The sequence below is a fragment of the Erinaceus europaeus genome, chromosome 2, assembly GCF_950295315.1.
Source record: "Erinaceus europaeus chromosome 2, mEriEur2.1, whole genome shotgun sequence".
NCBI lineage: Eukaryota > Metazoa > Chordata > Mammalia > Eulipotyphla > Erinaceidae > Erinaceus > Erinaceus europaeus.
In genome coordinates, this window is record NC_080163.1 from 5,796,512 (window position 1) to 5,821,745 (window position 25,234).

The 25,234-nt window shown below is 47.9% G+C and overlaps 2 protein-coding genes across 3 annotated transcripts in view; one reads left to right on the forward strand and one right to left on the reverse strand.

Annotated features, from left to right (window-relative positions):
- Nucleotides 1-25,234, forward strand: part of SPACA6 (sperm acrosome associated 6) — a 231,142-nt gene that overhangs the window by 83,933 nt on the left and 121,975 nt on the right. The gene's annotated exons all lie outside the window — the stretch shown is intronic.
- Nucleotides 2,155-23,841, reverse strand: SIGLEC5 (sialic acid binding Ig like lectin 5). 2 transcript variants are annotated; one of them, XM_060175390.1, is made up of 8 exons: nucleotides 23,312-23,835; nucleotides 22,893-23,159; nucleotides 22,576-22,620; nucleotides 20,748-21,005; nucleotides 20,183-20,467; nucleotides 19,954-20,053; nucleotides 13,891-13,972; nucleotides 2,155-4,425 (listed from the first exon to the last, which is right to left on the reverse strand). In XM_060175390.1, exons 1-8 carry the CDS (start codon nucleotides 23,781-23,783, stop codon nucleotides 4,243-4,245), a joined length of 1,692 nt encoding a protein of 563 aa, XP_060031373.1. In that variant the 5' UTR covers nucleotides 23,784-23,835; the 3' UTR covers nucleotides 2,155-4,242. The 2 variants fall into 2 exon arrangements, with proteins under 2 accessions (XP_060031373.1, XP_060031378.1); XM_060175395.1 differs by lacking the exon at nucleotides 2,155-4,425 and adding an exon at nucleotides 14,845-14,983 and having other exon boundaries at nucleotides 13,890-13,972; nucleotides 23,312-23,841.

Sequence of the window (25,234 nt, forward strand, 5' to 3'; positions counted from 1 at the left end):
GTGATGCACCCAGTAGAGTGTGTGTATATCACAATGTTCAAGGACCCAGGTTCAAGCCCCCGGTCCCCACCTGCAGGAGGGTGGGGGGAAGCCTCAGGAGTGGAAAAACAGTACTGCAGGTGTCTCTCGTTCTCCCTCCCTCTCAATATCCCCGTTCCTTCTCAACTCCCCCTGCTTTTATCCAATAAATAAAGTATTAGAGAGAGAGAGAGAGAGAGAGAGAATGTCGTCTTCTTAATTACCTCATCTGAAATAAGTCCAAGTTCTGCCCCCAGAGAGCGCTCCAGCCACCTGGGGACTTCCGCCCCAAGAATGTGTGCTGTCCATGGTCCTGGATCAGAGCTGGGCTCCATGTTCAAGGTACCCCCGCTGCTCCCAGCTCTATCAAGGGCCCTCATTCATGGCACAAGATGAAGAGGCCAGAGAGAATTGGGAGAAACTGAGTATTGCTGGGAGGAAGGGACCAGCAGAAGAGGTGGGAGTGGGCTGGTATCCCCTCTTAATTTAAAAAAAATCATCTATTTATTTATTGGATAGAGACAGCCGGAAATCCCCAGAAGGGAAGGGGAAGATGGTTAGGGAGAGAGACAGAGACACCTGCAACACTGTATCACTGCTTAGAAGCTTCCCCCTGCAGGTGGGCACCAGGGGCTTGAACCCAGGTCCTTGTGCATTGTAACGTGATCTCAACCAGGTGCTCCGCCACCCAGCCGGGGGCTCCCTCCTCTTTTTCCCTCACCCATCTAGCTGCCCTAAAAGTTTTCTTTTCAACCTGTAGTGCCTTGAATGCTTCAGTGTTTAAAGGACAGTGAAGAGCAAAGGGCTGTTTGCTGTTTTGCTCTAAACATACAGAAATGCGGTTGGAAAAAATATTATAAGTCCTGGAGCTGGGTGGTGGAATTCAGCACACATGTGACAATGAACAAGGACCTGGGTTCGAGCCCCTGCTCCCCACCTGCCGGGGGAAAGCTTTGTGAGTGGTGAAGCAGGGCTGCAGGTGTCTCTTTCTCTCCTTCTCTATCACCCCCTTCCCTCTCTTTCTGATTGTCTCTATCCAATAGGTAAAGATAACTTACAAACATTTCTACTTATTGGGACCAGGCAGTGGCACATCTGGTTAAGTCCACACACTACAGTGCACAAGGTCTTAGGTTCAAGCCCCCTGTCCCCACCTGCAGGGGGAAGCTTCATAAGAGGTGAAGCAGGGCTTCAAGTGTCTCTCTGTATCTCTCCCTCTCTATCTCCCCTTCCCTCTCAATTTCTCTCTGTCTCTATCCAAAAGTAAATAAAACAAAAATATTTTAAAGAATATATGTACTTATTGTTGATATATAACAATATTTTCTTTTTTTTTACATATTTTACTTTTTTTTTTTTTTGAGACTTCGGGCTTGCTGATGTGACTAGACTTCAGACCACACTTTAAGCAGCAGGCCTCTGCCTGAATTTCCCTTTCGATAAGGGAAAGATAGGGGCTGGGCAGTGATGCACTCAGTAGAGAGCACATGTTAACCTGTGCAAGACCTGGGCTCTCCACCCCCATCCCCACCTGCAGGGAAACTTTCAGGAGTGGTAAAGCAGGGCTGCAGGTGTCTCTGTCTCTCCATGTCTGTTCCCCTTCCCTCTCAATTTCTCTCCGCCTCTGTCCAAATAATAATAATAGACAAATAAATAAAGGTTTAAAAGCATTATTTGAAAAAGGAGGCAGGAACTAGAAGATAGCTCAAAGGATAAGATAGGTGTGCTTTTTCCATGTGCTGGCAAGGAATCGGGTTCGAGTCCTGGTACCCCACAGGAGTGTTTCAGCACTGGGTGCGACAGTGTTGTGATATCTCTGTCTCACTTTATCTCCTCTTTCTCCCCATCTGTATCTGAAGTCAGAGAATGAAAAAATGGGGGTAGGGGAGATAGTGTAATAGTAATGCAAAGAGACTGTCATGCCTGAGGCTCTGGTGGGAGTCTCAGGTCCAGTGAAACTCCGTGAATACCAGGCTCCGGGCTGAGTCTACCTGTGGACTCCTCACCGCCAGCCCCAGAAAGTGCTGGCACTCCCGTGGAGTGGATCCAGCCAGGGGGTAAGTCACCGACCCTCCCTCACTGGCTCTCAGGGACCATGTGATTCAGAAAGGGGGCATCAGGGAGTACTTTGGTACGAACACTCATTTATTTGGAGATGGGTACTGGTTTATATAGAGAGTTAAACAAAGAACATTTTTCAAATACGTCAGAAATTACAGGTTTCTTAAAGGTCAGCTTGCCCCTATGGTAGGGGGCTGGTATGACAAGAACTGATGAGATACATAAAGGTCAAAATGATTATTCTCCATGATGCAGGCAGGTTAATCATCCAAAGGCATTTGAGAAACGCATAGGGGTTAAACCAGTAAGCTGAGGTAGGAAAGAAGGAAAATAAAACTTGATGTAAATCACAGATATCAAAGGGCACAAGGAACTAGGATTTAGGGTTTCATTGTCTGGTAGTGCTGCGTGTATGATAGAGTGTTTTCTCCTTTGTGATCAAAAGGTGAAGTGGATGTGTGAACTTTGAGTGAACCCTAAAGCAGACAACCATTTGGCCTGCTGCTAGCAGGGGAAACTAAGTGTGATAGGCTTGTAGGCTCTCTGTGAGCTTGAGAGACTAACAAGAAGAAACTGAGTCTGGGAGACGTTTCCCTCTTGGCTCATCTCTATAAGGAGAGAGGCTAACAAGTGGGGTGTCTTTCCAGAGCTCCATCCAAGGATGGGAGAGCTCCCCTAAACTCTACCAAGCTTTCAAATAGTCCTGCAAGAAAGGACTGACTACTAACTCTCCCACTTGTCAGAGCGGGGAAACTGAGGCCTCCTGTCCTAGAACATGACCTTCGCAGGGTCTCACTTGATGGATGCACACACCTGTGGACAGGGCCTGCACCCACCCATACCTGGTAGCAGACAGCACACCTGAACCAATTCTGCCAACCTCCCCCCAAACCCCCAGGAAAACCCAACATACACCAGGGAGATCTGCTATCTAAACAGTCCAGGAGTGAAACTCCCCATAGGCAGGGGGACTCTGAGGGCCAAGTGGAGGCTTCTGGGATGAGCAGTGACACTGACATGTGCCTGGCCACCCCCCAGCCTCAGGAGAACCTTCCAGGAGGACGTCTCTGTCTGAAGGAGAGAGACCACCAGCTCTGAGCACATGCCCAGCTGACGGAAATCAACATGTGGATCAGTCTCTATCTCTCTCTCTTAGCAGAGGGGATAAATCTAGAGAAAAGATACCCACCAAAGACAGAGTGTGGACCTGACTTTGAGAAGTGAGAAAAAGATTGGCATCAAGCTGCATGTAAGAGAAGAAAATATATTTAGTTAAATAAGGGAAATAGACATCACACAGTATTGGTTTAACTCAGGAAAAACACGTGGAAAAAAAGTTTCTTCCCCTCCCCCTTCATTTGTCGACATGTGTGCTTAATCCGCTGCGCCACTGCCCAGCCCCCTTTCCTACCCCTTCATTTCTTCCTTTCTCTTTCTTCTTCCTTCCCTTTCTCTCTTTCTTTCCCTCTTCTTTTCCATCACTTCAGCTTCACTTCTCCAAGCCAACTTTTTCAGATAGAAACAGACAGACAGAGAGAGAAGACAGACACCACAGCACTGAAGCCCCACACAGTTTCATACAGGCCGGATTCAAACTTGGGCTCTTCTTATGACAAAACAGCAACTGTCCGGGTGAGCTACCTTGTTGGGAGGTGTCACCAGCGTGCTGTGGTGTCTCTCCTCTATCTGAATAAACAAGACCATATCAAGCTAGGAGCAGTGAAATCATGCATAAGGCCTGGCTCTCCTCCCCACCCCACCCCACCCCACCCTTCAAACAATAATCTTAATGAGAAACAGAGAGATCAGAGCACTGCTCCACTCTGGAATACTGGCCAGACCAGGGATCAAACCTGGGACCTCTGGGACCTCAGACATGCAAGTCCTGTGCTCTCATACTGAGATGCCTTTCCAGCGCCCCCACCCCATGTGACTTTCTTTAATGCTGACAAACACAGCCTTTGAGGTAGGAGGCATCAGCTCTGCTTTACAGAACGGGGCTCTGTAAAGGGCAGGGTACAGGGTGATGGCTACTTTCTGCTCCCCCTGGGGTTTCATGTTCCCACTTCCACAAGGACTGGGCTCTGGGCTCCTCGATGGGCCCTGACCTCAGGCCCCCAGAGAGGCTGCGTGCCCTGGCCAGGGCGGAGCCGGGGCCAGGCCTCAGTTGCCCTTCTTGATCTCTGAGTAGTCGGTGTTGCTGGTGTCCTGCGGCTCCCGCGGCTTCATGCCCTGAAAGTTGAGGTTGGCATAGTGAAGCTCTTGCTGCTCTCCTGGGGCGGGGGCTTCCCTGCCAGGGGATGCCTGGTCCAGGGTACCATCTGGCTGGAACTGCTGCCTGGAGCCCTGTGTTGAGGGGAGAGAAGGAAGCAGAGAAGGCCTGAGGCAGGGGGCCGGGCGGTGGCATACCTGGTTAAGCGCACAGAATGTTAAGAACAAGGATGGCACAAAAATCTGCATTCAAGTCCACCACCTCCCACCTGTAGGAGGGGGACACTTCACAGATGGTAGAGAAGGTCTGCAGGTCTTTCTTTCTCTCTCTCTCTCTCTCCCCCTCTCCCTCTCCCTATCTCCTCTCTCTCTTGAGAATTCTTCTTGAGAACTAGCAATAACCCTGGAGGCAAAATAAATGAAAAGAAAAGAAAAAGAAAGAGGGACTGAGGCAGATGATCCCCAGGGGGATGGCAGGCTGGTGGGACATTCATTCTCTCCCTTTCCTGCACTTCTGGGAACTCTCCAGTGCAATGCTCCATTGAATTTTCTATCAGCTTATTGAAGAAATGTTGATTTGCAAGACTTTTACCTTCATGGGACGGCCTCATCCTCAAGCAACTTTTTTTTTTTTTGCCTCCAGGGTTACTGCTGGGGCTCGGTGCCTGCTGCACTATGAATCCACTGCTCCCCCTTCTGTTGCCCATTGTTGTTGTTGTTGTTGGATAGGACAGAGAGAAATGGAGAGAAGAGGGGAAGACAGAGAGGGGGAGAGGAAGACAGACATCTACAGACCTGCTTCACCACCTGTGAAGCAACCCCCCTGCAGGTGAGGAGCCAGGGGCTCGAACCAGGATCCTTCACTGGTCCTTGTGCTACCCACTGCGCTACTGTCTGACCCCAACTATTTTTTTAACATATTTATTTATTACCATGAGAGAGAAGGCCAAAGAGAGCACCAGAGTATCACTCAGGCACATGCCGTGCTGGTGATGGAACTCAGGATCTCATGCCTGAGAGTCCAACACCATATCCACTGCACCACCTCTGAGGGTGCCCCCTGCAACCTTCTTCGAATACTGGGACTGATGGGTCCAGAAGCTTCTGTTCTGCCAAACAAGACTCCGACATTGAGCCCAAACATGGAGTTCAGACACAAGTCCTCAAAAGTCTTTGTTTTTAGAAAGTGTTTTGTCTTGTTGCTACAGAAACGTTGTTCAACTCTGACTGAGAGTGGGGCAGGGGACTGAACCGGAGTCCTTGGAGCCTCAGGCATGAGAGTTTCTTTGCATAACCATTTTTTTGGGTATTTTTTTATTCCCTTTTGTTGCCCTTATTGTTTTATTGTTGTAGTTATTATTGTTGTTGTTCTTGATGTCACTGTTGTTGGATAGGACAGAGAGAAATGGAGAGAGGAGGGGAAGAGACAGAGAGGGGGAGAGAAAGACAGACACCTGCAGACCTGCTTCACCGCCTGTGAAGCGACTCCCCTGCAGGTGGGGAGCCGGGGGCTCGAACCGGGATCCTTACACCGGTCCTTGTGCTTTGCGCCACCCATGCTTAACCCCCTGCGCTACCGCTCCCCTACATAACCATTTTGCTGGCTACCCTACAGAAGTCTTTGTTTTTTCTGGTTGATTGATATGTGTTGTCTATTTAGCTCATTTATTTGTCGTGGCTATCTTTGTTGTTGTTTCTGTTTGTTTGTATTCCTTTTTCCTGCCACCAGGATTATCCCTGGGGCTCGGTGTCCACACTACAAATTCACCGCTAGTATACTTGATAGGACAGAAAGACATTGGGAGGGGAGGGGAAGATAGAGAGGGAGAGAGAAGACAAGACACCCGCAGACCTGCTTCACTGCTCATGAAGCTTCCCCTCTGCATGGGGCGGGGGAGCCAGGCCTGAGCCCAGGTCCTTGCTCATGGTCATATGTGCCCTTAACCATGGGCACCAACATCAAGTCCCCCAATTTTTTTAATAGTTCAACTGGTGGAGCAACAGACTTACCTGCCTGAGGCTCCTGCTTCAATTCCCTAGCACCACATGCACTACGGTATTGCTCTGATTGGTCTTTTGTCTCATGTGAAACCCTTTCTAGTGCGTGATAAATAAAACATGCTTGTTTAAGAAACCATGAGGGAGTTGGGCAGTGGGTTAAGCACAGATGGCACCAAGCACAAGGATTGGTGGAAGGATCCCAGTTCGAGCCCCGGGCTCCCCACCTGCAGGGGAGTCACTTCACAAGTGGTGAAGCAGGTCTGCAGGTGTCTGTCTTTCTCTCCCCCTCTCTGTCTTCCCCTCCTCTCTCCATTTCTCTGTCCTATCCAACAATGACAACAACAATAACTATAACAATAAAACAAGGGCAACAAAAGGCAATAAATAATTATTTTTAAAATCTAAAAAAAAAACCCCAAAACCATGAGTGCTGCAAGTCAATTATTTTCATATCATATTTGACCTTACAGGTGAATGAAGAATGCCAGAATAAACAAAACCTAGTAGGAGGAAGTATGAAGGAAGTTACAGGAAAAGAGTCACAAGAGAAAGCAAATATAACTGAGAAAACCCACAGTCTAACTTAGTTCTTTTTTTTTTTTTTTGAAACAATAAAGTAGGAAGACAGTTCACAAAATTTGTTTGAGAGAGAGAGAGAGAGAGTAGTGAGTGGTAACCAATGCCAAGGATGTGAAAGGAGAAGCAAATCTGAATGGGGACACAGAGTGGAGTCAGCAGAACATTGCTCATAACCTGCCATCAAAAGATCAGAAAAACTTTGAGGAAGTGGATAGATTAATTTTTTTTTAAATTTATTTTATTTTATTTATTTTCCCTTTTGTTGCCCTTGTTGTTTTATTGTTGTAGTTATTATTGTTGTTGTCATCATTGTTGGATAGGACAGAGAGAAATGGAGAGAGGAGGGGAAGACAGAGAGGAGGAGAGAAAGACAGACACCTGCAGACCTGCTTCACCGCCTGTGAAGTGACTCCCCTGCAGGTGGGGAGCCGGGGCTCTAACCGGGATCCTTATGCCGGTCCTTGTGCTTTGCGCCACCTGCGCTTAATCCGCTGTGCTACAGCCCGACTCCCGGATAGATTAATTTTATCTAAGAAAAAAAAAAACTCAAGATAGAAACCACAAAACAAATGCCTCTCTTCAAATGACACCTATGTCTTTCAGGAAATATCTCATTCCAGTTTTATGCCTTGTCTCTCAAACACATTTCTAAATATTTTGTTTTGGATGGCAACAAGGAGAAGTTGAAAGAGATGGGGGAATTAGAAAGGGAGAGGAAGAGGGAGAGGGAGAAGGAGGGAGAGGGAGAGAGGGAGAGGGAGAGAGAGAGAGAGAGAGAGAGAGAGAGAGAGAGAGAGAGACACCTGCAGCATTGTCTCACTGCTCATGAAACTTCCCCACCCCCTGTAGGTGGGAACTGGGGACTTGAACCCTGGCCCTTGCCCGCTGTAATGTGTGTGAGGTGTACCCCTGCCCCATCCCTGGTCTCTCTCTATGTCTTTTCTCATTAAAAAGTTCATCAGAAAAGACAGGGATAGGAGAGGTTGTGGGGGGCAAATGAACCCTCCTGCACTGCCGGTGGGAATGTAAATGGTCCGACCTCCTTGGAGAACAACTCTCACAAGGCTAGGAGTGGGCCTACCCTATCACCCTGCAATTCCTCTCCTGGGGATACATCTTAAGGAACCAAACACACACATCCAAAAAGATCTGTTTACACCTATGTTCATAGCGGCACAATGTGTAATAGTCAAAACCTGGAAGCTACCCAGGTATCCAACAACAGCTGAGTAGCTGAGAAAGTTGTGATCTAGATACTCAATGAAACACTACTCAGCTGTTAAGAGTGAAGAATTCTGGAGGCTGGGCACAGCGGGTTGAGTGCACATGGCACAAAGCCCAAGAACCAACGTAAGGATCTCAGTACAGCTCCTGGCTCCCTACTTGCATGGGAGTCGCTTCAAAGGTGGTGAAGCAGGTCTGCAGGTGTCTGTATTTCTCTATCTCTCTCTGTCTTCCCCCCCCCTCTCGACTTCTCTTTCCTATCCAACAACAGCAGCAGTAACAACAAGGGCAACAAAATGGAAAACGTGACCTCCAGGAGCAGTGGATGCGTAGTGCAGGCACTATAACCCTGGAGGCAAAAAAAAAAGGAGAAGAATTCTCTTCTTCACTTCATCTTGGATGGAGCTTGAAGGAATCATATTAAGTGAGATCAGCCAGAAAGAGAAGTTTGAATGTGGGATGATTTCACTCATAGAAGTTGAGAAATAAGAACAGGAGAGGAAACACAAAGCAGAACTTGGACTGGAGCTGGTGTAAAAAAAACTCTGTGGGTGGGTGGCGGGTGGGGGGGGAGTTCAGGCCCTGGTTCATGCTGGTGGGAAAGGACTTAGGCTGGGGGCAGTGTCAGAGTTTTGCAAAAAATTGAGAAATTTTACACACGTAACATCTGTATTTACTGTGGACCCTAAGCCATTGATCCCCCAATACAGAGATAGTCTCCAGCTACTTGATATTATCTTGATACTTAAATAGGCAGAAGATGGTAGCAGGAAGAAGAACATAGAGATGTAATGGCACTAAGCACAAGAGTAACACACTGAATAGACTAGGGTGTGGCGTGTATACAGACACACACACCTTTTGTGCAGATAAGGGTGTGATGAATATATTTAACTGGTGACCTAGGAGCTGGTACAGTGAGCAGAGCTTCTAACTTTGGTGCCTATGATCCTGAGTTTAATTCCCAGCCTCACATATGACAAAGTCACACCCTGGTTTTCTCTCTCCCCCCTCCAATAAATCTTAACATCTTATTAGAAAGCAAATCAAAAGTGTATGTGAGTATATATCCTGGACTGGGAGCTTATACGTACGTATGTGCAAGGTATGAACGTACCTGTTGGGCTTTTGTCTCAAAAATGCCAGCATAGATTTCTGTCAGACCTTAACTCACCCGATGCAGCAAGAGAGAGAAGGAGGAATCACACCCACACAAAGATTCAAAACATTCAGCAGAAGTTTGTGGCAGAAGCACAGAGTCTTACATGCAGACAGGAATTTCCTGAGCTGGATGGACGTCATCTAGTCTGACAAGTAGAAAGCCCAGGACAAAACCAACTGCAGTGGGAGGATACTGAGTCTTTGGGGCATATTTCCCTCAAGACCAGCCATCACAGAGAGTGCCCCAGAGTTCTCCCCTTTGACTGGACTCATAGGACATGAAGATTAGAAAGAAAAAAAATAAGGCAAAGTTGGGGAGAGAGCATGATGGTTCTGCAGAAAGACTCCTGCCCGAGGCTCTGAGGTGTCAGGTTCAATTTCCAGCACCACCCTCAGCCAGAGCTGAGCTGGGCTCTGGTCTCTCTTTTTTAAAACACATTTTCAAGAAATATTTTATTATGTCATGTATTTCTATGAATGATAACTTTATGTTATTTGATGCAGAAATCTGAATACTGTGTGTGTGTGTGTGTGTGTGTGTGTGTGTGTGTGTGTACCAGAACCCTGCTCAGCTCAGACTTATGGTGGTACAAGGGATTGAACCTGGGACATCGGAGGCTCAGACATGAGAATCTCTTTTGCATAACTATTATGCTATCTCCCCTGCCCACATTTTCTTGCATGGTACTTTGGAGAGAGACAGAAGTTGAGAGGGAAGGGGGAATTAGAAAGGGAGAGAGAGGTACCCGCAGCACTGTTTTGCTGCTCACAAAGCTTCCTCCCTGCGGGTAGGGACCAAATGCCCTACCTGTGTGTGCTCTGCCATGGGTGCCACTGCCTGGCCTTTGGTCCTCTGTGGGACTATGTGAGAGCTTGGTGCAGCTGAGGGAAGCTCTCCCATCCTTGGATGGAGGTCTGGAAAGACACTCCACTTGTTAGCCTCTCTCCTTAGAGATGAACCAAGAGGGAAAAGTCTCCCAGACTCAGTTTCTTCTTGTTAGTCTCTCAAGCTCACAGAAATCCTACAGGCCTCTCACACTTAGTTTCTCCTGCTATCAGGCCAAATGGCTTCCTGCTTTAAGGTTCACTCAGAGTTTATGATAGTCACTCAAAGTTCACACATGCACTTCACCTTTCACAAAGGAGAACACACTCTGTCATACACCTCCCCAACACCAGACAGAGAAACCCCCAAAATCCTATTTCCTTGTGCCCTTTGATATCTATGATTCACATCAAGCTTTGTTTTTCTCTATCTCACCTTACTGGTTTAACCCCTATGCTTCTCTCAAATGCCTTTGGATAATTAACTTGCCTGCATCAAGAAGACTAATTGTCTTGACCTTTATGTATCTCATCAATTCTTGTCATACCCGCCCCCTACCATAGGGGCAAGCTGACCTTTAAGAAACCTGTAATTTCTGATGTATTTGAAAATTGTTCTTTGTTTAAATCTCTATATAAACCCAAACCCACCCCCAAATAAAATGAGTGTTTGCACAAGAATCCTCCCTGATGTCTCCTGTCTAGATCTCTAGGCCCCTAAGAGCCAGAGAGGGAGGGTCGGTGACTTGCCTCCTGGCTGGATCCACTCGATGGGAGTGCCAGCAGTCCTCTCCATGTCTCTCTCATTAAAAATTGAAAAAACAAATATTAATAAAAGAGGACGGGGGGCAGGTGGTGGCACACCTAGTTAAGTACACACAATACAGTGCACAAGGACCTGGGTTCAAGCCCCTGGTCCTGATATGCAGGGGGAAAGTTTCATGAGTGGTGAAGCAGGGCTGCAGGTGTCTCCCTGTTTCTTTCTATCTCCCTCTCCCCTCTGAATTTCTCTTTGTCTCTATCCAATAATAAATAAATAAATAATTAAAAAGGAAGGTGGATAATAATAAATAAATATTATTTAAAAGGAACAGGGGGTAGATAGCATAATGGTTATTCAAAGAGACTCTCATGCCTGAGGTTCTAAAGTCCCAGGTTCAATGCCCCCACACCACCATAAGCCAGAGCTGAGCAGTGCTCTGGCAAAACAAAAAAAATGTGTATATATATATTTCAGAGAGATGTGAAGTGGTGGTGCACCAGATTTGCAGGCCTGTCGCCCCAGAAGCTGCAGATTTAAGTCTTGGCACCACAACATACCAGAGCTGAACAGTGCTCTAGCCTGTCTCTCTCTCTCTCTGTCTCTCTCTCTCATGACTACCTATTTTAAAGATAGAAGGAAATATCTATCACTAAAACAAATAATAATAGAAAAGGGGGAGGGGAAGGCACAGACTTTCCATGGCGGGGATGATGTGAAACTCTAGTCCTATCACTATTTATATCAATAGTAATACGACATGTGGGGTGGTGGTGGATAGATTTAATATCTCAAGTCCCCCAACTGCCTAGATCATAGCCCTAAGCACAAATACTAGCTTTTGCTAATACTTGTCTTAGATTTTCAAAATGATCAAACTCTGATAAGGGGATTAATTGTTTATGGATCTCTAAAAATGTATCTGAAAATATAGTTCTGCAAACATCTAAATCAACTATAGCTTTAGGCCAGACAGGTCAAGACCTTTTGACCTTGTAAGTTTTTAAAATACAAAGAGGTTCAGATACCATTCAAAGCGTTCAAATCATAGTGAAGTCAAGTATACTAATGTAGATACTAAACCCCCCAAATAACCTGGCCATAATAATTAATTATTGATATTTTAACTCTCTCTAAGACTATAAGAAACCCCTTGCATCCTCTTTAAGACCTGCATTTTGGGGCTGGGTGGTGGCGCACCTGGTTGAGCGCACATGTTGCAATGTGCCAGGACCCAGGTTCAAGACCTTTGGTAACACAAGGGACAACCTACATCCAAGTTAGATGGCACATTATTTAACTAAGTAACAGATACCAGGTTAGGCTAGGATTCAGGGCACTGGCTACAGGTGTGCACGTATCATAAACAAGGGGCGATCATGTAACTCAAAGTCAAAGCACTCAGTAATGGTTGAAGTGCCTAACGATGGCATCATAAATTCTGTAATTGGCTGGATTTAGACCAACTTAGCAGGAGAGCCTAGCAGAAAGGCCCAAAGAAGACAAATTTCCAAATCCTAACTCTGGCTGGGCTCAACAAATGATACTCAATGCTTAAACAACTGAAAGAAAAATCTAAGATAATTAGATAAAGAAAGGACTACAAAAGTTGGATATGGGCAAGAGACTGGCCCACTTAATAATGGCTTGTTTGGTCAATATCACACCACCTGATCATCTGGGGTCCTAGTTAGGGAATCCTTGGATTCCCATACACATATGATGGGCCTTGACCTCTAGAGGTCCCTCTCTCCACCACCACTGGTCGCTTCCATAAGGAATAGTATCTTGTGGGCCCTCTCAGGACCTTGGCTCTACCATAAAACAATGGTGGTAGGGGTAATCCAGTCTCTGAAGGGCAGGCTGGGGCTATCCTACCCTGCCACTTGAAAAAACTGGTCCTGAAATGAGTGCAGCCTGCAATGTCCGTCAGATGTGACCGTGAGCTATAAGCTCAGACCAATAGGGACTCAGAGGTTACACAGGCTCTGGCACTAAATATAAATATGTATTTATATATGGGCCCTGGAGCAGGTGGATGGAGGTAAATAGTCTATTTTAGCCACAATTTTTTTTTTAATAATAATTGGTGCACCAATGTGGGACCTAACACACCTATCCCCCAGATAAGTAAACACTGCTTGGTTACCCATCCACCATGGACTGCCTTTCTACATATGAAGAGATTTCCCAAAGCCTCTACTATTTCTTCATGAGACAGTTTCTCTGTCTCTGGAACATTTTGCTCTGGGCCACACTTTGGTTCCTTATGACCGTGATCGTAGAGCTTGGGAGACGCGTGGAGATTTCCCCTGGGACTTTCTGTAATTTGAAGTGCCCAAAGACTCTAAGGGTCAGTCAAAACCAACAAATTGGTGAGAGAGACAGAGAATCCCTCTAGCACATGTGGAAGACCGGACTCAGGACCTGATACTTGCATGTCCTGTGCTCTGCCACTGTACCGCCTCCTAGGTCGCTAATGTGTGATGTGTTCAATTATATAAGTGTGATTATTAGTGGGTTAACAAGGACTTTCAGAATTAAAAGATGCCAGGGGCTCTGTTTCCTACTTATATATGGTGCTATTTAAAAAAATTGAAATTAAGGGCCAGGTAGTGACACAGCCGGTAGAGTGCACATTATGGCACGTACAGGGACAGCAGGTTGAGCTGCCAGTCCCTGCCTGCAGGGGTGGGGGGAGCTCCCTGAGCAGGGGAGCGGTGCTGCAGGTGTCTCTTCCCTCCCCATGTGCTCCAGTAAGATTCTATTTATTATTGGATAGAGACAGAGAGAACTTGAGAGGAGAGAGGAGAGAGAGAGGGAGGGAGATAGACACCTACAGCCCTGCTTTACCACTCGTGAAGCTTTCCCCCTGCAGCTGGGGACCGGGGGCTTGAACCTGGGTCCTTGTGCACTGTGATGTGAGCACTTAACCAGGTGCGCCACCGCCTAGCTGCTGCTCCAGTAAAATTTAATGACTATAAATACATCAATAGCACCACTCACCCATCTGGCTGTGACGGCCCTCAGGTGACGGGATCAACACTCACCCAGGCGACTGTACCCATGATGACGTCTTCATCGTCCTTGACCTCTTGTCTTCCAGCTGCTCGTTTCCTGAAGATTTTCACGCTGAGGGAGAAATTAGAGAATTCCTGTTACATGTCCTGGGCACAGGCGGGCAGGCAGGCTGTCCCCTTCCCCCCAGGAGCCAACAGAAGCCCCCAGATACTGGAACCAGGCTCAGAGCCTGTCTGACAGGCTGTCTGTCGTCCCTGGTGGACGAGGCTGCCCAAGCCCCGGCTTCCACCCCCAAATCCCCACTCCCATGCAAAGACTTCTACTTAAAAAAAAAAACAAAACACCGCCAGGGTTATCACTGGGATCAGTGCCTGCACCATGAATCTACCACTCTGGGAAACCTTTCTTACTTCCTTTCTTTCCTCCCTTCCTTTCTTTTTTCAGCCTTTCTTTCTTCCTTTCTTTCCTCCCTTCCTTTCTTTTTTCAGCCTTTCTTTCTTCCTTTCTTTCCTTTTCTTCGTTCTTTCTCTTTTCCTTCCTTCCTTTCTCTCTCTTTGTTTCCCTTTTTGTTGCCCTTTTTTTTTTTTTTCATTGTGTGGTTATAATTGTTGTTGTTGTTATTGATGTCGCTATTGTTGGATAGGACAGAGAAGTGGAGAGAGGAGGGGAAGACAGAAGGAGAGAAAGACAGACACCTGCAGACCTGCTTCACCGCTTATGAAGCGACTCCCCTGCAGGTGGGGAGCCGGGGGTTCAAACCGGGATCCTTACGCCGGTCCCTGCGCTTTGTGCCACGTGCGCTCAACCCGCTGCGCTACCACTTGACCCCCACTTGACCCCTCTTTGTTTCTTCTTTACTTCCTTCCTCCCTTCCTTCTTCCTTCCCTTCCTTTCTCTCCCTCTCTGTCTCTCTATCTCTTTCTTTTTTATTTTGTAGGACAGAGAAAAATTGAGAGGATACATGGATCGATAGACAGACAGACCTGCAGCACTTGCTTTACTGCTCACAAAGCTTCCTCTTTGCAGGTGGGGACTAGGGACCTGAGCCCAGGTCCTGTGTAGTCTCCCGGGAGCACCATTGCCTGGCCCACTCCTGCAAGGACTTCTAGACTACTGCCAAGCCTGGAAAAGTAAAAGCAGGTCACGTGCCCATCTGTGGCTGAGCAGGCCGCTACCATGTGCCCCTCCCTACAGTGGGGCATTATTTGGAAACCAGGAAGTCTGAAAGCAGTGCCATTCCATTTCTATGAAGTACTGGGAGGAGAAAGTAAGTAAATTCATGGTTTCCATGGATGGGTGCAGTGGGAGTGGGAAGTATCAAGGGGCATGGTGTCTTAAACTCTCTTAATATTTTATTTATCTGTTTGTGTATTTTTATTGGGCAGAGAAAGAGACTAATCAATAGGGCAGGGAAGATAGAGGGAGAGAGACAGGCACCTGTAGCCCTGCTTCACCACCTGTGAAGCTTTCCCCCTGCAGGTGGGGATGGAGGGCTTGAGCCTGGTTCCTTGTGCATGATAGTGTGTGCACTCTACGTAGTATGTCACCACTTGACCCACCATGGGGTGTTTTTTTTATTTTTATCCATTTGGGGGCTAATGGAAATGTTCTGAAGCTGGGGAGATGGGAAAAAATGAACCTCTGGGAATTTGTCCACTTTATTTTAAAAAGTATTTTTATTTATTTGTTACTGGATAGAGACAGAGAGAAATTGAGAGGGTGGGGGAGATAGAGAGGGAGAGAGACAGAGAGACACCTGCAGCTCTACTTCACCACTTGTGAAGCTTTTCCCATGTGGGTGGGGACCAGGGGCTTGAACCCGGGTCCTTGTGCACTGTAAATGTGTGCTTAATCAGGTGCGCCACTGCCTGGCCCCTATTTTGTCCACTTTATATGTATGAAAATTATATCTTGGCCAGGTGGATACAATGTTACAGTGCACAAGGGCCCAAGTACAAGCCCCAGTCCCCACCTGCAGGGGAGGGAAGCTTCACAAGTGGTGAAGCAGGGCTGCAGGTCTCTCTCCCTCTCTATTTCCCCTTCCTCTCAATTTCTGGCTGTCTCTGTCCAATAAATACATAATTTAAAAAGAAATTATATCTCAATAAAACTGCTACAAAGGGAAACAGAAGAACCCCAACTCTCTAGAGTCCAATCAACTCAGCATATGTTTAACTTAAAAAAAAAACAAAAACAAAAACCTCTATTTGAACCCGGGTCCTCGCTCACTGCAGTGTATGCTTAACCAGGTACACCACCACCACCATGTGGTCCCAAAACACATTCCTCTCTCTTTCTTCTCTCTTTCTTCCTTCATTCCTTTCTTTATTTTTTAAATAAAGACAGAGAAATTGCAAGGGAAAGAGAAGATAGATAGATAGATAGATAGATAGATAGATAGATAGATGATAGATAGACAGATAGATAGACCCACAGCCCTGCTTGTGAAGTTTCCCCCGTGCAGGTGGGGGTCAGGGGCTCTAACCCGTGTCCCTGCACACTGTAAGGTGTGCGCTCAACCAGGTGCACTACCATATGGTCCCTATAGTTTTAACTTAAAAAAAAAAAGATTTTCCCCAATTTTTTCCCTGCACAACTGCAGTTCCACTGCTCTCAGGCTGCTCTCAGGGTGGCATTTTCAGAGAGAGAGAAGCACCACCTATGAAGCTCCCCCATGTATGAGTGAGATCAGCCAGTACTCATCTTTCTCCTGCATTAATTCATAATGAATAATTCCTCCCAGTTCCATCCACGATGTTCAAAGGGAAATATTTATTTTTGTGTTAGAGAACCAGAGCGTCAGTTGGCAGAGAGACAGCATAATGGTTCTGCAAAAACACTCTCATGCTTGAGCCTCCAAAGTCCCAGGTCCAATCCCCACCTCCACTATATGCCAGAGCTGAGCAGGGCTCTAGTATGAGAGAGAGAGAGAGAGAGAGAAAGAGAGAGAGAGAGAGAGAGAGAGAGAGAGAGAGAGAGAGAGAGAAGAGAAGGGAAAAGAAGGGAAGGGAAGGGAAGGGAAGGGAAAAGAAATGAAACAAAGCAAAAAGAAAAGAAAACCCCACACTTATGGGCATCTAATCTTTGATAAGGAGGCTCAAAGGATTAAATGGAAAAAGGAGGTTCTCTTCAATAAATGGTTCTGGGAAAACTGGGTTGTAACATGCAGAAGAATGAAATTGAACCACTTTATCTCACCAGAAACAAAAATCAACTCCAAATGGATCAAAGACCTAGATGTCAGACCAGAAACAATCTAATACCTAGAGGAAAACATTGGTGAAACAGTTTCCCACATACACCTCAAGGACATCTTTGATAAATCAAACCCAATTGCAAGGAAGACTAAAGCAGAAACAAACCAATGGGACTAAATCAAATTGAAAAGCTTCTGCACATCCAAAGAAACTATTAAACAAACAAAGAGACCCTCACAGAATGGGAGAAGATCTTCACATGCCAGACATCAGACAAGAAACTAATCACCAAAATATATAAAGAGCTCAGCAAACTTAGCACCAAAAAAGCAAATGACCCCATCCAAAAATGGGCAGAGGATATGAACAAAACATTCACTACAGAGGAGATCCAAAAGGCTAACAAACATATGAAAAACTGCTCCAGGTCGCTGATTGTCAGAGAAATGCAAATTAAGACAACACTAAGATACCACCTCACTCCTGAAAGAATGGCATACATCAAAAAGGACAGCAGCAACAAATGCTGGAGAGGATGTGGGGACAGAGGAACCCTTTTACATTGCTGGTGGGAATGTAAATTGGTACAGCCTCTGTGGAGAGCAGTCTAGAAAACTCTGAGAAGGCTAGACATGGACCTTCCATATGATCCAGTAATTCCTCTCCTGGAGTTATACCCCAAGGACTCCATAACACCCAACCAAAAAGAAGTGTGTACTCCTATGTTCATAGGAGCACAATTCATAATAGCTAAAACCTGGAAGCAACCCAGGTGCCCAACAACAGATGAGTGGCTGAGAAAGCTGTGGTATATATACACAATGGAATACTATGCAGCTATCAAGAACAATGAACCCATCTTCTCTGACCCATCTTGGACAGAGCTAGAAGGAATTATGTTCAGTGAGCTAAATCAGAAAGATAAAGATGAGTATGGGATGATCCCACTCATCAACAGAAGTTGAGTAAGAAGACCTGAAAGGGAAACTAAAAGCAGGACCTGACCAAATTGTAAGTAGGGCACCAAAGTAAAAACCCTGTGGTGAGGGGTAGACATGTAGCTTCCTGGGCCAGTGGGGGGTGGGAGTGGGTGGTAGGGATGGGTCACAGTCTTTTGGTGGTGGGAATGGTGTTTATGTACACTCCTAGCAAAATGTAGACATATAAATCAGTAGTTAATTAATATGAGAGGGGGGAAATCAATTGTATGTCTCAAAGTTTTTCAAAACACAAACTGAATCTTTTTAATATATAGGCTGTGTATTTGATATGCAGACTCTCTCAAAAGCCTAGACCAAGTAGATTAGAAGCATCCAATAGCACAGCTATATACAAGATACTGGGTACTGTACAGCAAACCCTAACAAAAGGACTTTTCAGAGTTAACACAATTACCAAATAATGTGATGATAACATTAACTATCAATTGTCTTTTTGAGCCCTAAGACAGCAAGAACCTCACATCTCCACGATAGAGCCCCTACTTCCCCCAGTCCTGGAACCCTTGGATAAGGCCCACTTTCCCGTATGCCTCTCCCAATCCATATCAAATAATATTGCATCCGCTGATCACAACCTAACCAACGCAATGATTGCCACCTCAACATGCTTCACTTCAGACTGTGTCCAGAGACTTCACGTGTGGAATGACAACCCTTCAGCTTCATTACTCGGGTGAGACCTTTCCTTTCATAGTATACTCTAATTTCATCTCAGGTGGTTCACTTTCTAACAAAGTCCCAAAAACTAGATATACACCAGTTTCTGTGAGAGAGAGCTTATGTTCACATGTATCCATAAACTACTGCAAAATATATACCTGAAAGCAGAAGTACACTAGAGTTTGCAGTGAGTGCCCCCCTAACACTTCCTCTCCACTATTCCAAGCTTCGGGTCCATGATTGCTCAACAATTTGTTTGGCTTCATATGTTAACTCTCTTTTCAGTCACCAGGTTCCAGATGCCATCAGGATGCTGGCCAGGCTTCCCTGGATTGAAGACCCCACCAATGTGTCCTGGAGCTCCGCTTCCCCAGAGACACACCCTACTAGGGAAAGAGAGAGGCAGACTGGGAGTATGGACCGATCAGTCAACGCCCATGTTCAGCGGGGAAGCAATTACAGAAGCCAGACCTTCTACCTTCTGCAACCTGCGATGACCCTGGGTCCATGCTCCCAGAGGGATAGAGAATGGGAAAGCTATCAGAGGAGGGGATGGGATATGGAGATTGGGTGGTGGGAATTGTGTGGAGTTGTACCCCTCCTACCCTATGGTTTTGTTAATTAATCCTTTCTTAAATTAAAAAAAAAGAAAAAAGAAAAAAGGAAAGAAAAGAAAAGAAAAGGAAAGGAAAGGAAAAAGAAGAGAGAGAGAGGTGTTTGGGGACCAGGCAGTGGCGTCCTGGTAACACATGCACTCAACCAGGTGCACTACCACCCAGCCCCAATGTGGCGTCCCTGGTTAAGCACACACAGCAGTGCACAAGGACACAGGTTCAAGCCCCTTGGAGGGGGAAAGCTTCATGAGTGATAAAGTAGAACTCAGATGTCTCTCTGTCTCCTTCACTCTTGAGCTCTCCCTTCCCTCTCAAGTTCTCTCTGTCCTAGCTGATAAAATGGGAGAGACAGCTCCATGAATAGTGGATTCAAAGTGCTGGCACTGAGCCCCAGTGATAATTCTGGAGGCAAAAAAAAAAAAATTTTTTTAAGAGAGACAGAGCATCGCTCTGGTACAGGCACATACAGTGCGGGGGGCGGGGGGTCATCATACTTGCAAGTCCTGCTCTCTACCCAAGGAGCACCTCCCCAAGCTGCCATTACCAGTGGTTCAGAAACTCCTCTCCACGCTCCCCACTGCACCCCTCCCCATGTGTCAGTCTGTTCCAGGCGGGCTTACATGCAGACAAAGACCAGGCACAAAACCAGGGCCAGCAACGCCATCACTCCAGCACCTCCCAGAGCTGCGGTGACCACGTTCTCCAAGGATTCCGGCTTGACTGCAGAAGAGAGGGGCTTGATCCAGCCCAGGATTCCCCCACCCAGTCCTTGCCGTCACCTACTGTGCCTCCCCAATGACACCCTCCCACCCCCCACCCCACCCCCACCCCCACCCCCTGCCACCAGACCTCCTGTCAGCAGCAGAACAGCTGAGCTGCGCTCCCCATGGGCATTCTGGGCTTTGCAGATGAGTCTCAGGCCAGCGCCCAGGCCCCCACGGAGGCTCACAGTGCTGTTGGCCCAGGGCCCCTCAGATTTGGTGGTGACCATGCTGGTTTCATTGTTGATGGCCCTTAGTGTCTGGTCCTCCTGCCACCAGCTCAGGGAAGGGACTGGCCAGGCCTGGGAGAAGCAGCTGCAGTGCAGAACCTTGTCCTCCCAGAAGCACGAGGGGCCCTGCAGGTGGGGGGTGGCTGGGGGGAAGGAGGCGGAAGAGAAGGAGAGGGTCCGGAAGGGGCCCCAGGAGCCCCTCATTCACTAACAGATCATGGACAGAAGGAAGGCAAGGGCCCCTCCCCTAGACACAGGACTATCCCCAGGACCCCTTCCTTCCCCAGGGCTGGAGTTCACCCTCAGACCACAGAGAGGTCAGAACACCCCTATCAGGACTCCAGTGCTTGCCCCCTAGGATACTTCTCTCCAGGATTCAGGGGTGCTACCCTCCAATCCCATCCCCACTCCCCATAAGCTCACAGTTCACAGAGAGGCTCAGAAAGACAAGCTGGGAGCCCAGATAGTTCTCTGCCAGGCAAGTGAACTCTCCTTCGTCCGTTCTCCTCACTGAGGGCAGCTCCAGGGTGGAGGAGTTGGAGAGGATGGTGTCATTCTCAGAAAGGGACCTCCGGAACCAGGACAGCCTTGCAGGGGGGTTGCTGTCGGCCTCACAGAGCAGCCGCAGAGCCTGGCCCTCCAGGATGGAGAGGGAGGAGGCGTTCTGAACTGTCTTCAGGGCTTGGGGGAGAGATGGCAAAGAGAGAGATGGGGACAAAGGCCAGGCCTCCAACCCTTCTCTTCTTGCTTGCTGGATCGATTGGCTCTGGGTTGGAGGCTTGGTCTTTACAACCTAAGGAGGTTGGCCCAAACTACCCAGAAGTGTCTGGGTTCCTGTGTTCTGGAAGGTTCCCTATATGACTGGAACAGACCTGGGGAGAGTCTGGTGGAGAGGAGAGAAAACCCCCACATCACCAGGGAAGGTGGCAGGAAGTGGGCCTAAAGACACTGGGAAGGGGGTTGGGAGGGCTCCTGGGAAACCAAAGAGCCCCGTGACATTTCTTCTGTGTACAATTTGTTTGCTTCATAGTGAGAGAGAAGCAGCAGGAAAGAATCAGAGCATTGCTACAGCACATGCAAAGCCGGGGTTCAAACTGGGGACCTCTGGCTTGAGAGCTCAGTACTGTTCACGGACCACCCCCCAGGTCGGGAGAGTCCTTCCGACCTCCTCTGTTCTTTCTCTTCCTCTTCCTCCTCCTGATCCTGCTCCTCCTGTTGGTCATCACACCAGGTCCCCTGCATTGCTTGATGCTGTGGTCTGTTTACATAATCACTGTTTTGCCTGAGACCGGCCCTGCCTGCAGGGTATTGGTTTAATCCCCATTGGTTAGAACCTTTGCAACAGCTGCTATGGAAGCTTTCTACCTTCGTGCTCTTTTATTTGCTCCACCCCCTCTCCTAGCCATTTCGTTTTCCAACCTGCCACTTCCATGTTAACGGTGTTGTCTCTGATCAATAAAGGCATTGCACTGTGTTCCCACTCTGCCACAAGTTCCTGGTCTCCTCTCCCGCGACAATAGCCTGGCATCCTCCTTCTCTTACTCCTCTTTCTCCTCCTCCTCTTCCTCCTTGTATTGCTCCTCTTCCTCCTCTTGCTCCTCTTCCTCCTCATCCTCCCCTCCTTCCTTCTGCTCCTCCACCTCTTACTCCTCCTCTTTCTTCTCCTCTTCCTCTTCCCTCTTTTCCTCTCCCTCATCCTCCTCCTGCTCCTCCCCCCTCCTCCTCCTGCTCCTCCCCCTCATCTTCCTTCTCCTCTTTCTCCTCCTCCTTCTCTTTCATTGGTTTTGCTCTAATAGTTAGGTTCCAGACCTCATGCAGGCTTGGCTTTTTCATTCCCATAGAGACAGAGAGGAAGGGAGAGACAGCACAGCACCCATTTCCCTGGGCCGTGGTGCCACCATGCAGACCAGTGTCAGCACTCCAGGCTGAATACTGAGCTTGGTGAGGGAGGGAGCTTGCCAGGTGACCAGTCCACAGGCCCCTGCTTGTCTACTATTGTGAGAGAGGCCAGTGCTCTGCTCAGCTCAGCTATAGGATTGAACCTGCACTCTACCTGATGAAGTAGCACTCCAGTCCTGAAAAGGGTTTTGAACAGACAGAAGGGATGGAAGAGAGAGCTAGGGGTTCACACCCTGACAGGAGGGGGGTTTTACTCATCCCGCCCTGAAACTGAATCTCAGATCCCCACCACCCCTTCTGTTAGGAGGGGACCCTATGGCCAGTTATCAGCCCCAGAAAAGGTTTCTCCTACCTGTGTTGTCTCTGCAGATGTGAATGGTGAGGTTCTGTGGAGTATCTAGAGCAGAGGGACATGGCAGGCTTCAGAAGTGGCTAAGAGTGGGCTGGAGGCTCCCAGCACCCAAGGAGAGGCTAGGCGATGGCTGTGATGGCTGCGATTCCCGCCTGATCCTCTCCCTCCAAACCACTAAGCTGAGAACCAGAAAGCTATCAATCACTCACCATGGTCGCACCACCTCCCAGACACCCATCCTGTTCATTACACACACACACACACCCCTCCCACACCCTCAGCTACACAGCCCAGTTGTCCCCCCCACCAGCACTCACAGGACACATTGAGTCTGATGGTTCTCTCTGTGCTCACTTGAGCCTGAGGGACTTTCACCCGACAGGTAAGGTTGCTGCCGTGATCTTGGAGTCTTGGGGTGAAGCTGAGCACTTGGGAATTCTTAATCTTGGACCTCAGAGAGACAAGAGCATCCCCCAGCCAGGAAAACAGGGGGGCTTTCCCATCACAGGACCCCCATACAATGCAGGTCAGCCTTGCAGGCTGACCAGAAACCAGGGGCTTCTCAAAGTCAATGTCAGGCTGAGCTGTAAGGGTTGAGGGGAAGGGAAACAGGTGTCCCTGAGGAGGGCAGAGCCTGGGTCTCCTCCTCCCACCCCACAGCCTGGAGCAGGGACACCCTGAGTCCTGCCCTGATGGAGGATCCCCCACCCCGAGTCCTCTGCTGGGCCCCACCTACCTGTCACCTGCAAGTTCAGCGTCTTCTCTTTGTAGTTATATTTGTCATTTCCTCTCTCCACTCTGAAGAAGTAGGCTCCCTGGTCCTCCTTCCTGGCATCTGTGATGCTCAGGGAGCAGCTGTTTGTGGAGTCGCTGAGAAGTTTGAATCTGCCCGCAATCTCTGGCTTCACTTTATTCCAATAATAATTTGTGGCCACAAGAGTAGCAGTGAGGTGATTACCCTCACCCCGGAACCAGTAAGTGAGGATGTTGTAGTAATTCTGGGAACTCCAGGGGTAGTAGAAGGAGCAGGGCACAAGGACACACAGCCCCTCCTGCACCATCACTGGTTCTGGTGCTTGGATGTTTATCCTTGGACCCTGCCCCTGGATCCATGCCCTCTCTCCCCCTGCACCCCATTGTCCCTGTGCCCACTCAACGCCCCACAGCAGTGTCAGCAGCAGCAGCAGCAGCAGCAGCAGAGACCCCATGTCTCCCTCCACCAGGGCAGCACCCAGAGTCTGGGCTGGAGAGGAGGAAGCCCCAACAGGAAGCTGGGCTGACAGCTCCTTCACCTCCCCCTCCCAAGGGGAACTTGGGCTCCAAGGCCTGAGGGGTGGGGGCTGAGGACGCCCTGTCCATCTTCCCCTCTGCTCAGATGCCAGGAATGACCTGCCCCCCCCACTGATGTAGAGCTGCCTGTCCATGGATGGACACACGGCCCCTTCCACAGGGAGAGGAACCCAGGAGATATGGTCACTGATGTGGGACAGGCAGGCGAGGCAATGGGGGAGGGTCTGTGACTCAGCTGGACACACCCCCTGGATGGAAACCACTTAATGTGCAGGAGGGTCATTTAAGGTTTTATTTTATTTATTTATTTTTAACCAGAGCTCTGTTGAGATCTATTTTTCTTTCTTTAACATTTAAAAAAATATTTATTTACTTATTCCTATTTATTGCCCTAGTTGTTTTTATTGTCATTTTAGTTATTATTGTTGTTGTTATTAATGTGGTCATTGTTGGATAGGACAGAGAAAAATGAGAAAAGGAGGGGAAGACAGAGGGGGAAGAGAAAGACAGACACCTGCAGACCTGCTTCACCACCTGTGAAGCAACTCCCCTGCAGGTGGGAAGCCTAGGCTCAAACCGGGATCCATAAGCCAGTCCTTGCCTTTTGTACCACCAGCACTTAACCTTCTGGGCTGGCGTGTGAGTGCCTCTTCCAGGGCGCCTGCTCTCCGTGTTGGAGAGAACTCAACCTCAGACAGCTTGGGCTGCTACTCATTCAGCTACATGGGAGAGAGATGACTCATGAACCAAGCTCATGGCTGGGCAATGCAATATATATTTATTGATCAGCGAGCCACAGCTTTTAAAGGAAAGATGTGGAAGTGGCAAGTCAGAAATGGAAATGGCTAGGAAAGGAGCAGAGAAAGGCTGGAAGGGTAGGAACTTCCTAAGCAACTGTTGTGAGGGTTTTAACTGGTGGGATTAATACTACCCTGGAGGCAGGGAGGGTCATGAGGGTAGAAAGAAGATAGATCAAAGGAATGGAATGGCTTTCCAGTTTCAAGTGTTTGTAATTCTCTGGAATAACTTGTCTTCAAAATGGCATGGTTTGCAAGCTCCGGCATGTTTACTTTTTTAAAAAAATTATTTATTTATTTTCCCTTTTGTTGTTCTTGTTTTTTGTTGTTGTTACAGTTACTATTGTTGTTGTTTTTGATGTAGTCGTTGTTGGATAGGACAGAGAGAAATGGGGAAAGGAGAGGAAGACAGAGAGGGGGAGAGAAACACAGACACCTGCAGACCTGCTTCACCACCTGTGAATTGACTCCCTTGCAGGTGGGGAGCTGGGGCTCGAACCAAGGTCCTTGTGCTTTGTACCATGTGCGCTTAGCCCGCTGTGCTACCGCCCAACTCCACTTTGTTTCACTGT

Bases quoted from the DNA above. Each gene is read 5' to 3' on its own strand.
- SIGLEC5 (XM_060175390.1), bottom strand. From the start codon at position 23,783: ATGGGGTCTCTGCTGCTGCTGCTGCTGCTGCTGCTGACACTGCTGTGG. The intron at 20,054-20,182 runs GTCTGGTGGCAG...TCTCTTCTGCAG, and splicing joins TGTTCTGCTGCTGACAGGAG to TCAAGCCGGAATCCTTGGAG. The intron at 4,426-13,890 runs GTGAGTGTTGAT...CCCTCAACACAG, and splicing joins TCATGGGTACAGTCGCCTGG to GGCTCCAGGCAGCAGTTCCA.